This window comes from Schistocerca piceifrons, chromosome 5, assembly GCF_021461385.2.
Source record: "Schistocerca piceifrons isolate TAMUIC-IGC-003096 chromosome 5, iqSchPice1.1, whole genome shotgun sequence".
Lineage (NCBI taxonomy): Eukaryota > Metazoa > Arthropoda > Insecta > Orthoptera > Acrididae > Schistocerca > Schistocerca piceifrons.
The window spans coordinates 661,549,033-661,562,247 of NC_060142.1; the positions used below are offsets into that span (position 1 = coordinate 661,549,033).

Genomic DNA, 13,215 nt, shown 5'->3' on the forward strand with positions numbered 1-13,215 from the left:
GCAGCGCCCAAAGCGGCCAGTAACTTAAACTGTGAGTTCGGCGCGATCGTGAAAGCGAATTGTGGTTGTTTATTTTAATTTCTACACTGGTTTTTACCAGCTGGAGCGTTTGTAGCGCAATAAATTGCAGCAACAACAGCAGGAAGAAGACACCACAGCTGTCTTTTTTGCATTTTCCTAAGGATCCTGAGAGGTATATACCATCATGTTACTAAACTGTATCGTCAGTATTCACTTGCAAACTACATGTGTATTGAAACTTCCTGGCAGATTAAAACTGTGTGCCCGACCGAGACTCAAACTCGGGACCTTTGCCTTTCGCGGGCAAGAGCTCTACCATCTGAGCTACCGAAGCACGACTCACGCCCGATCCTCACAGCTTTACTTCTGCCAGTATCTCGTCTCCTACCTTCCAAACTTTACAGAAGCTCTCCTGCGAACCTGCAGAACTAGCACTCCTGAAAGAAAGGATACTGCGGAGACATGGCTTAGCCACAGCCTGGGGGATGTTTCCAGAATGAGATTTTCACTCTGCAACGGAGTGTGCGCTGATATGAAACTTCCTGGCAGGTTCGCAGGAGAGCTTCCGTACAGTTTGGAAGGTAGGAGACGAGATACTGGCAGAAGTAAAGCTGTGAGGAGCGGGCGTGAGTCGTGCTTCGGTAGCTCAGATGGTAGAGCTCTTGCCCGCGAAAGGCAAAGGTCCCGAGTTCGAGTCTCGGTCGGGCACACAGTTTTAATCTGCCAGGAAGTTTCATATACGCGCACACTCCGCTGCAGAGTGAAAATCTCGTTCTGGATACATGTGTATTAATGATTAATGTTTTGTTTTAGGAGCAGAAAAATGGTTAGTTAGTAGCAGACGAGAAGACCTTATGAAAAAAGACCCAGTTTACCTGTATAATAATATTAGGTTTTGTTCGCTACATTTCGAACAAAACCAGTTCATGAACGCAGACAATAATAAACTCGTGTAGAACGCAGTACCCACACTTGTTGACATCCCAAATAAGCCATCTCAACTGACGATGAAGAGGAAACTGCCACAAAGATTCGACAATCCATCTAAAGCTGTAAAACAGTCCTATGACACAGAAGCAGCCAGTTCAACTCTCCATGTATCAGTGCCAATTTCGTGTGAATCGTCAAAACAGACATGCTTTGACGACGAAGTGGTTAGATTAAGTGGAGTTATTCGTGTCTTACAAAAGCGTTTGGTATGTATTTCATTCACTTTTGTTGTTTGTCACTTAATTTTCCTTGCTTCCTTCGTGTGATGACACTATTTTGTTAGCACCTTGTTCACTGACAGATTGTTTGAAAATTATTCAAATATTTGGTTTTGTGTGAAATTTAATGTAATCAGCACATTATAATGTTTTCAACATATTTCTCCCACTATTTGGCAGTTGCTTGTCCCACTTAGAATAATATAAAGATGAATGCCGTACTTGTGGCAACAGGCGACAACAATGACAAACACAGTAGGCCTACAGAACGATAAATGAACTGTCGATCGCTTTCGCATGTAGAGGTACATGTCCTTGCTTCTTACGTCTGAAGCTGTGTGTTTATATTCTTTTGATATCAACGTGGTAAACTGCAGTTCTATCCAATGTCACAAGTGTTTCTTCACGAATGTGTTGTAGCTTGCTACTCGATTCGCGTTTTTTGTCCATACTTGCGCTTATTTTAGAATCATTTTTAGAAACATATATACAGGGTGTTACAAAAAGGTACGGCCAAACTTTCAGGAAACATTCCTCACACACAAATAAAGAAAAGATGTTATGTGGACATGTGTCCGGAAACGCTTAATTTCCATGTTAGAGCTCATTTTAGTTTCGTCAGTATGTACTGTACTTCCTCGATTCACCGCCAGTTGGCCCAATTGAAGAAAGGTAATGTTGACTTCGGTGCTTGTGTTGACATGCGACTCATTGCTCTACAGTACTAGCATCAAGCACATCAGTACGCAGCATCAACAGGTTAGTGTTCATCACGTACGTGGTTTTGCAATCAGTGCAATGTTTACAAATGCGGAGTTGGCAGATGCCCATTTGATGTATGGATTAGCACGGGGCAATAGCCTTGGCGCGGTACGTTTGAATCGAGACAGATTTCCAGAACGAAGGTGTCCCGACAGGAAGACGTTCGAAGCAATTGATCGGCGTCTTAGGGAGCACGGAACATTCCAGCCTATGACTCGCGACTGGGGAAGAACTAGAACGACGAGGACACCTGCAATGAACGAGGCAATTCTTCGCGCAGTTGACGATAACCCCAATGTCAGCGTCAGAGAAGTTGCTGCTGTACAAGGTAACGTTGACCACGCCACTGTATGGAGAGTGCTTCGGGAGAACCAGTTGTTTCCGTACCATGTACAGCGTGTGCAGGCACTATCAGCAGCTGATTGGCCTCCACGGGTACACTTCTGCGAATGGTTCATCCAACAATGTGTCAATTCTCATCTCAGTGCAAATGTTCTCTTTAAGGATGAGGCTTCATTCCAACGTGATCAAATTGTAAATTTTCACAATCAACATGTGTGGGCTGACGAGAATCCGCACGCAATTGTGCAATCACGTCATCAACACAGATTTTCTGTGAACTTTTGTGCAGGCATTGTTGGTGATGTCTTGATTGGGCCCCATGTTCTTCCACCTACGCTCAATGGAGCACGTTATCATGATTTCATACGGGATATTCTACCTATGCTGCTAGAACATGTGCCTTTTCAAGTACGACACAACATGTGGTTCATGCACGATGGAGCTCCTGCACATTTCAGTCGAAGTGTTCGTACGCTTCTCAACAACAGATTCGGTGACCGATGGATTGGTAGAGGCGGACCAATTCCATGGCCTCCACGCTCTCCTGACCTCAACCCTCTTGACTTTCATTTATGGGGGCATTTGAAAGCTCCTGTCTACGCAACCCCGGTACCAAATGTAGAGACTCTTGGTGCTCGTATTGTGCACGGCTGTGATACAATACGCCATTCTCCAAGGCTGCATCAGCGCATTAGAGATTCCATGCGACGGAGGGTGGATGCATGTATCCTCGCTAACGGAGGACATTTTGAACATTTCCTGTAACAAAGTGTTTGAAGTCACGCTGGTACGTTCTGTTGCTGTTTGTTTCCATTCCATGATTAATGTGATTTGAAGAGAAGTAATAAAATGAGCTCTAACATGGAAAGTAAGCGTTTCCGGACACATGTCCACATAACATATTTTCTTTCTTTGTGTGTGAGGAATGTTTGCTGAAAGTTTGGCCGTACCTTTTTGTAACACCCTTTTATGCCTTCTGATACTAATCAAACCCTTAGAGGAAAGAAAATAACTCAAATATTTCGTAAATTACGTAGGAAATGGATGCCAAACAAACATTATGCTTACGACACGTCTGACGTTCATCTTACTCGCCGCTTGGAGCGCTACTGTCGCTCTGTCTGTCAAACGGTAACAACTTTTACAGCAGTGAGTGTCGCGACTGTTATGTTAGACTGTGGTGTATAGACACGGGCGCGACCTAGGCTCCACGGCTGAGGTGGTGGGGTGTCTCGGTCCCGTGGCAGCAGGTAGTGGGGGGGGGGGGGGGGGGGGGTGGCTGCGAGGCGGCCGCGGCTGCAGACACCGGGGGACGTCAGTGTGGCCCCGGAGCTCACAGCCGCAACAGCCGCCGCTGCTGCTTCTGCCGCTGCCGTTTCTGCCGCTGGCACAGACGCACACAACACACATATTCTCCATGGCAGGTAGGCCGGCAACACTTTGCTTCTTTCCGTCACCTGTGCGGCTCCACGCCTCCTCCCACAGTCAACACTGTCCGCCACCGAAAGGTACCTTCCCCAGCGGTGTGTACTCTTTGCATAAACCTACCTGGACTCCCGTAATATGCAAAGCTGCGGAGTCCCGCCTCCACTCAATGTTTAGCTGTTAGGCGTCACGTCATTGCGTGGGTCCTCTGTAGCTTATTATAAAATATCTCGAAGAAAATGATCTATTGACGCGTAGCCAGCACGGTTTCAGAAGATATCGTTCTTATGAAACACAGCTGGCTCTTCATTCACACGAAATAGTGTGTGCTGTCGGCAGGGGATTTCAGGTTGATTCCATGCTTCTACATTTCCATAAGGTTTCTGACACCGCTCCTCGCTAGCATCTTAAAATTTGACGCGGCAAGTAAACCGAGGACTTTTTATGCAAGGACTCCGTCGCGAAAGACTTCGTAATCATATTCGTAATCATCTTGTAACCTCCCCCCAGTTTCGCACCGAACTATATTATTCGCATCCGCTGTAGGTGAAGTTATATTTTAATTATTTTAGCATAATATATATCTTTCCTCCTTGTCATGAGACTCATTGTTGTCCACTTCCGTTATTGTGAAAACTACTAAATGGTAACATCTCCTTTCTTAAATGTTGGAATTTATGAATTAAATCACTCAATTTATAAACATTTATGAACATCAAACACTGTGTGCCATTCTGCCACTCATCTCCGGCCTCGCTTCCGAGCAACCTCTCTCTCTAGCCTCTCACAACCGACTTCCACCCACGGACTCCAACACTCGACTACCGCTTACCAACTCGCACATTGGTGACTGCACTGCAGTCTTTGCTTAAACCATGTATGATCTCTGCATAGTGCATAATCGATACTACGTAAGGGTACTGTACCCTTACAATCTTCTAATCAGAAACTTCCTGGCAGATTAAAACTGTGTGCCGGACCGAGACTCGAACTCAGGACCTTTGCCTTTCGCGGGCAAGTGCTCTACCAACTGAGCTACCCAAACACGAATCACGCCCCGTCCTCACAGCCTTAATTCCGCCAGTACCTCGTCTCCTACCTTCAAAAAGGTATTCCCTTTCTTTCAGGAGTGCTAGTTCTGCAAGGTTAGCAGGAGAGCTTCTGTGAAGTTTGGAAGGTAGAAGACGAGGTACTGACGGAATTAAGGCTGTGAGGATGGGGCGTGAGTCGTGCTTGGGTAGCTCAGTTGGTAGGGCACTTGCCCGCGAAAGGCAAAGGTCCCGAGTTCGAGTCTCGGTCCGGCACACAGTTTTAATCTGCCAGGAAGTTTCATATCAGCGCACACTCCGCTGTAGAGTGAAAATTTCATTCTGTCTTCTAATCAAATTGCGCGCCTGTGGGCTATCGTCTCACTTGTGTGACTGGATTCGTGGTTTCGTGTCAGAAAGCTCAAGACCGTAGTAATTAAGGTGACGTCATCGAGCGAAACAGAAGCAATATCTGACGTTCCTCAAGGAAGTTTTATACGCCCTCTGCTGGTCCTAATCTACGAAAGCCTGCTGAAAATTAATGCCTCCAAATTTTTAATGTGAGAACTCTCAAAACTTCTTAAATGAAACAAATGTTATCAGCATTCTACATTCTTACTCTTCATGTCTACGTATTTGCAGCCATCTGCCACCAGAGGGCGCCGCATTGTAGCATGTAACGGCAGGGTGTAACGTAACTGTGTCGGTGCGTGAGAAACAGCGTTCTGTAATCGAGTTTCGAATTCGAAGAGTTCGTCCGTACATGCAGCACTGTCTCCTTCAGCACGACAATGCCAGACGACATACCATCGCTGTGACATCTGCAACAATGGGTTGACTGTCACCGATCAGCCTCCAAACAGTCTCGTCTTGGCCCCATCCGATTTCTATCTGAAACACCTTCAAGGACTTCACTTTGCTAGTGATGAAGAGCAGAGGTGAGGTTGTGGCTCCGTCAACAAGGTCAACAAACGGTACCAACAAACTGGTCTCTAGTTGGGAGAAAAGTTTTGTCGCTGGGGTGATCCTGTTGAGAAGTACATGCGTAGACTTGAAGAACAAAGGTGTAGAATGCTGATAACGTTTGTTTCATTTAAGAAGAGTTAAGAGCTTTCACACAAACTATCGGAGGCATTAGTTTTCAACACGCCCTCGTATATAAATGGTTTAGCAGACAATCTGACACCTTCGCAGATGATATTCTCATTTACCGTCTAGCGAAGCCATCATAAGATCAAAAGTAGCTGCAAAAATTATCTGTACAAGAGACATGTATGATACGAAAAGTGGAAATTGACCCTAAATAATGAAGAATGTGAATTCATCCGTATGAGTACTAAAAGGAATCCGTTAAATTTCGGTTACACGAAAGATCTAAAAGCTCCCAATTAAACTAAATACCTAGGGATTACATTTACGAACAACTTAATTTGGAAAGACCACGAAGATAATCTTGTGGGGTAGGCGGACCAAAGACTGTGTTTTATTGGCACAACACTTAAAAGATGCAACAGCTCTACTAAAGAAGAAGGAAGGAAGGAAGACTAAGGTTTATTGTCCCGTCGATGTCGAGGTCATCAGAGACGGATCAAAAGCTCGGACTGTTTCAAGGATGGGTAAGGAAGGACATCGGCCGTGCCCTTTCAAAAGAACCACCTGTTCCAGGCACTTGTCTGGAGCGATTTAGGGAAATCGAGGAAAGCCTATATCTGGATGGCAGCACGCGGATTTGAACTATTATTTTCCCGAATGCAAGTCTAGTATGCTAACCACTGGGCCACCTCGCTCGGTTTCTATTAAAGGGACTGCCTACACAGTGCTTGTCCATCCCCTTCTCAAATATTACTGTGCTAATTGGTACCCTTACCAGACAGGGGACATTGAAAATAAGGAAGAGCAGCTAGTCTTGTACTATCGCGAAATAGGGTGTCACAGATATGATAAGCAAGTTGACCAGGAGTTTTTCGTCGCGACGAGTCCTATTCACGAAATTTCAATCACCAACTTTCTCTTCCGAATGCGAAAATAGTTTGTTGACTCCCACCTACGCAGGTAGGTGACAAAATAATAGAAATCAGAGGTCACACGCAAAGATTTATGTGTTCATTTTTCGCACGTGTTATTCGAGAGCGGAACGATCGATAAACAGGAAGTGGTTATAACCTCCGCCTAGCGCTTTAAGGATACAGGGTGCTTATAAATGGGGGAAAAATCGAAATTTTTAATGTCTTTATTAAATTCTATAGTCTTTCCTGATTACATTGATATATACATTATAGGGTTTCAAATGAAAAATGACCTATATATACCAAATTTTGAAGTTACAGTCATGTATGCCGCCACGCCCCCTTTTATTTCTGTTACAGAAACCAGTATTATTTCGAAAAGAACTGTGAACTTTCTGTTTCCAGCGAATATACGTATGAAACATTGTATATGTTGGTAACAGTGCAGGTTTCTTGTGTTTATAAATGATTATCTTTGCTAATATTTACTTTTGTTTCGCTGAAGCAGTTTGTCCACGTGTTACTGAATGTTTGTTGCCCAAGTGCTACATGTATTTGCGGAAGTACATACCCTTAATTGTGCAACAAATACAAACTATGCCATGCATCAAGAAATTCAATAAAAGGAAATTCCGTGGTAACCAGTTCCAAAAACAAAGCAAGCCACACTGTTGAAAGTAACTTACGTATCAGTTATTCAGAGAAGAAACTCCCACATGGTACGCCTCCTGCTGATTCAAATTTTTGTGTTAACAATGGCGCTTTTTGTAGTGGATTTGCTGTTGTTGATGCGGGCATCTTATCTTCTTTGATAAAGGAAGTGGCTAAATGTAAACAATGAGATGGTGTAGGCTGTCTGGAAATAACTCTCAACAATGTAGCAGGAAGGGTTTAGCGGCAAAATTAGTTGTTCCGTGTAGATCCTGCAATAAATCTACCTCGGAAATTACTTCGAACTTTGTGCATAATTCATATGATGTGAATTTGAAGTTAGTGTATCCAATGCGTGCATTAGGAAAAGAAAAAAAGTCTGCTCAAGCGTTTTGTGGTTTGATGGACCTTCCTCCTCCTCCCAGTAGGATCAGAAAGTACATAAAAATACTTTTAGGTGCCTTGACGGTTGTATCTAAAGCATCTATGAAACGTGCAGTAGAAGAACCTGTAAATATTAGTGGAACCAGGAACATTGCTGTTATACTTGGTAGGACATGGCAACGTCGAGGACATCGTTCCTTGAATGGTGTTGTAAGTGCTACTTCTCTGGAGAGTAGAAAAGTTGTTGATGTTGAGTGCTTATACAAGTACGGCCAGACTTGTCATGGTAACACTGAAGGACGTATTGAACAACAGTGTTCTAAGAATTATGATGGGTACAGTGGATGTATGGAGTGTGATGGAACTTAACAAATATTTCAGAGGTCGGTGCCCGTTTATAACGTTAGGTATACAAAGTACCTAGGCGATGGGGACTCTAAAGCTTTCAGCCGGCCGAAGTGGCGGTGCGGTTAAAGGCGCTGCAGTCTGGAACCGCAAGACCGCTACGGTCGCAGGTTCGAATCCTGCCTCGGGCATGGATGTTTGTGATGTCCTTAGGTTAGTTAGGTTTAACTAGTTCTAAGTTCTAGGGGACTAATGACCTCAGCAGTTCAGTCCCATAGTGCTCAGAGCCATTTGAACCATTTTTTTCTAAAGCTTTCAATAAAATTAATGAGTTCAATGTTTATGGTGATACCTTGGTAACAAAACTGTAGTGTTGTGGACATGTGCAAAACAGGATGGGTGCTAGATTGAGGAAGCTACGAAGAGAAATGAAAGGAAAGTTGCTATCTGATGGACAATCTCTTTCCGGCCGAGGCAGATTGACAGATTTATTATGGACTGGCCTTTAGACGAATTGCACCTCTGAACGATGTTACAGCAATGAGAAAAGCTGTATGAGCCACCTACTTCCATAAGTTGTCCACATATGACCACCCTGTTCACAGACTTCGCCCCAAAGGAGCAGATTCTTGGAGTGGTTACCAAAAATCAAAAGAAAGCGGTCAAATATACCATCATAAGCATTCTCTTCCTGAGCCTGTCATGAATGAAATAAAACCACTTTTTAGAGGCGTGAGTGACCCTGTTTTAGTTAGCAAATGTCTTCATGGGCGCACTCAGAATACAAATGAAAGTTTCAACCATTGCATATGCGAAATATGACCCAAGACTGTTTTTGTAGAACTAAATACATTAAAAGTTGGTATACTAGCTGTAGTGATATGTGTCAATGATAGAGTGATAGGAAGGTTGGAAGTCCTGAGAAATTTAGGCATAAAATGTGGTTCTAATATGGAAGATGAACTGCTTGAGTGTGACAGACAACAGGTGCATGAAGCTGAAAGAGTCTCTCTTCATGTTACCAAAGAAGCTTCTTGCTAAAAGGAATGGCAAGAGGAAGCTTGAAGATGAAGAAATGCTGCAGGATGAAGGCTATGCTTCAGGAATGTTTAATTGAGACACAGTTTAATTGAACTCACATCTTCATTCGCAATTTCCCGCAAGTTGTATTTTTCAGAATTCAGGTACAAATATGTTTATAAACCACTGCTCTGATTTTTTTCTACAACTTGCAATAGTCCATACTTATGTAGTAGACCTATGCTTTATTGCAGAATCAACTAAAGTATAGAAAAAATAACATCATTATTAGAAAAAAATTATAAAAATTAAAATGTAAGATGTGATATTTTTTATCCTTGTAATATACATAATAGGTGGAATTAAATAGGATTTCTAATTTGTTTAGAAAGTGAAAACCTCGGGTAACTCGAGGTAACCACAAATGCTTGAAAAGATGTAACATTCGGTTGTTTGACCACGTCAGTTCCTCCTATGCTCAATTAGGGTGGATGTAACAGGATAGGCGACGTGACTTTCACACCCCTCTGTTTCTTCTTCGTCCTCATTACCTCTCGCCACATATCATATTCCTAGCAGATCTGTTACCAGATCACATACGTCTAGCGTCTTAGCTAGATCTTTCTACATTCTAGCCATACCATTCTGGAAACAAACCCTCCAGTAACCTGTGTCTAATCCAAAACCACTCTGTTTTCAACAGGACGTTAAAGATTTATCTGTTGTCATCTCTGTAGCTTTCGACTCGGCATATCTCAGCTGTTCTCTTCTGTCCTTTAGCAAACCAGCATTCCTGTCAAATTGCCTACTCTACCCATCCTTCCATTACTCTTATTCGACAAGAACGTAATGAGGAAATGTCTCAGAACAATTTTAATAAGACTTTTATTTCCGAAATTCCATATATTCATGATTTATTATTATTTTTGTTATTATTACTAGCTATTAGCCTTCGCTGTCACCCGCGGTTAAACAGTTATTTACAAAGAAGTGTTGTCGGCCGAGGTGGCCGAGCGGTTCTAGGCGCTACAGTCTGGAACCGCGCGACCGCTACGGTCGCAACTTCGAATCCTGCCTCGGGCATTGATGTGTGTGATGTCCTTAGGCTAGTTAGGTTTAAGTACTTCTAAGTTCTAGGGGACTGATGACCTCAGAAGTTAAGTCCCATAGCGCTCAGAGGCATTTAAACCATTTTAAAACAAAGAAGTGTTAATGCCGAAACTCACTACCCACGCGTATGCACCATCACAAAAGCTTTCTCTTCAAGGCAAGAGCCATTTGCGTCCCGACAAACCGCGCGACATTTAAAAAAAATGAAAATCTTGAGACGAAGCCGGCGGCTGTGGTCGAGCGGATCTAGGTGCTTCCGTCCGGAACCAGGCGGCTGCTACGGTCGCAGGTTCGAATCCTGCCTCGGGCATGGATGTGTGTGATGTCCTTAAGTTAGTTAGGTTTACGTTATTCTAAGTGTAGGGGACTGATGACCTCTTAAGTCCCATTGTGCTTAGAGCCATTTGAACCATTTTATTGAGACGATGGGTGAAGCTGACAGAATATGTCTTGCTCAGAACTCCCTGGTTTACTAAAGGATAAATTGCGCAACCGAGTAACGAATTACAAAATGTGCCAGGGAAGGAAGTGAATAATATCACGACACTTTGCGATTTGCCTAGCACGAAAAAGATCATTATTATCCTGGTGTGTATGGACAGCCAGAAGTATACTGATACACATCTCTGTAGACAACGTTCCGAGACTTCTTGCCCTTTGCGCATACGTAGAGCTTTCTGGCTCTCGGTACACGCCAGCAATCAAGGTAAGCCGTCTGTGCGAAAAACATTGTGCGCCAAGTTTAACGTTAGTCCTTGACTCTTATTTATAGTGATCGAGAAGGCAACTTTCAAAGAGAACTGCAAGCGTCTGAACTAGAAAGGCAAGTTTGTTGGGACAATAGGAATTTATTTATAGTTATCGAGAAGGCAACTTTCATAGATAACTGTAAGCGTTTGAACTGGAAAGGCAAGTTTGTTGGGACGATAGGAATGCGTGGTGTCAGTACCATCTCTCCTTTGACTTCGCCGGTGATGATGGTGTCCTGTCTTCTCAGCTCCATGATGCGTAACTTGGTGCCACTGGACGATCTTAGTACCTCGGGACGGCACCCCCAACAGCTCTAATGAGTTTAGAAATTCTGCAGCGTCATGTCTTGTTATCACTGCATCGATTGATATGTAGGTGGTCACATCAACAGGTAGTTGATCAATAAGTTTTCATTGATGTTACCCACCGATTCATTGTTGTGCGCCAATGGCTTGACGCTAAAGCTAACGCATTCATTTTGTAGTTAGCTTTCATGGATGACTCATGGGAATAGCGATTTTTTTCGAAATAAAATGTTGCCTAAGTGTTAATTCAGGATAAACTATCTCCATTCCAAAGTTCATCCAAATCCGTCCAGCTGCTTCGGTGTGAAGGAGTAACAAATTACTAACTCGACGATGAAAGAAAATTAGCAAATTCTGTTTCGGTGCAGCGAAAATTTTATAATATTTTTTCGTGCAACGTCATCTGCCCTCACGTGTGTGCATGTTACCAGCGGACACCCTCGCATACCATAATGAAATCGAGCCTCGCTAAAGGACTCCAACGTTCTACGTGTGAAGGTGACGACGCCTCTTTTGTCGCACAGCGTTTAAATGACACCGTCTTTGTGAGTCTTCAAGAGTCTCAGATGCTGTAAGGTACGTCTGGTGCTCAGCGGCTAAAATGCAACGCGCTTGTATGGAAGTATGGATTAAGCCCTTTGAGGATTGTATAAGCATTATATTTATTACGTTCAGTCGTGTGGTATAGGACATACTGGGTGACAATTATTTTTAGCTACATGAAAAAAAAAACGAAAATTAGTTACAAAACTACGGAGTGCACACACTTAATTCGACATGTAAACGTCACTAAAGACATTCGGATTTAGGTTATGACATGTTCGATATGCCTGTCATCATTGGCCATGATGTGGCGCAGGGGAATAGCGAAATTCTGCATGACCCGCTGCAGTGTCGGAACATCGATGCTGTCGATCACCTCCTGAATGGCTGTTTTCAGCTCAGCAATGGTTTTGAGGTTATTGCTGTACACCTTGTCTTTAACATAGCCCCCTCCTCCACCCCTCCCCGAGTCGCATGTATTCAGATCCGGAGAATATGGCGGCCAATCGAGGCCCTTGCCAGTAGCCTCCGGGTACTCCAGAACCGCAATGCGGTCGCCAGTGTGTTCCTCTAGGTCATCAAATACGCTCCTGCTTCTATGTGGTCGAGCTCCGTCTTGCATGAAGCACATCTTCTCGAAATCAGGGTACTTTGGATAATGGAGATGAAATCATCTTCCAAAACCTTCACGTACCGTTCGGTAGTCACTGTGCCATCAAGGAATATCGCACCTACTATTCCGTGACCGGACATTGCACACAACACAACGACGTGTTGAGGGCGAAGAAACTTCCTTATCGCGAAATGCGCATTCTCAGTCCCCCAAACGCGCCATTTTTGCTTACTGAAGAACCGACCTAAATGAAGGTGGGCTTCGTCGCTAAACGAAACCATTTTCCCATACCAATTCCCATCATGCTCCGCGGCCTACCATGCATTTTGAACGTCCTAGCGCATACTGTTCAGAAGTTGTGACGATTTTATTTCATATAGGTCAATAATTGTCACCCTATATTAAACAAGCATTTCACAAATACGATACAGTTCATAACTCAAGAGTAAATACCTTTTTCTAAGAGTAATTACTGTTCCACATTTCGCGTTATATTCTTCAAATGAAAATATCGTGTTCTACACACTTTTAAATGTATGCTGTTTGTTAATTCAGGTTATAACCTAATTCCATTCAAATTTCTGCCAAATCAGTCAGCCGTTTCAGTGTGAAGGAGTATAATAAACATATACTTAAACTTTCCCGTTTGAGATATATATATATGAGAGAGAGAGAGAGAGAGAGAGAGAGAGATTATTATTT

At 43.4% G+C, this 13,215-nt stretch overlaps 1 protein-coding gene across 1 annotated transcript in view; it reads left to right on the forward strand.

Annotated features, from left to right (window-relative positions):
* Positions 1-3,631: 3,631 nt before the first annotated feature.
* LOC124798369 overlaps positions 3,632-13,215 on the forward strand; it is a 239,856-nt gene continuing 230,272 nt past the window's right edge. The window contains exon 1 of the mRNA XM_047261739.1: positions 3,632-3,757. Coding sequence (XP_047117695.1) covers positions 3,751-3,757 — 7 coding nt within the window. The 5' untranslated portion in view covers positions 3,632-3,750. The remainder of the gene's footprint in view (positions 3,758-13,215) is intronic.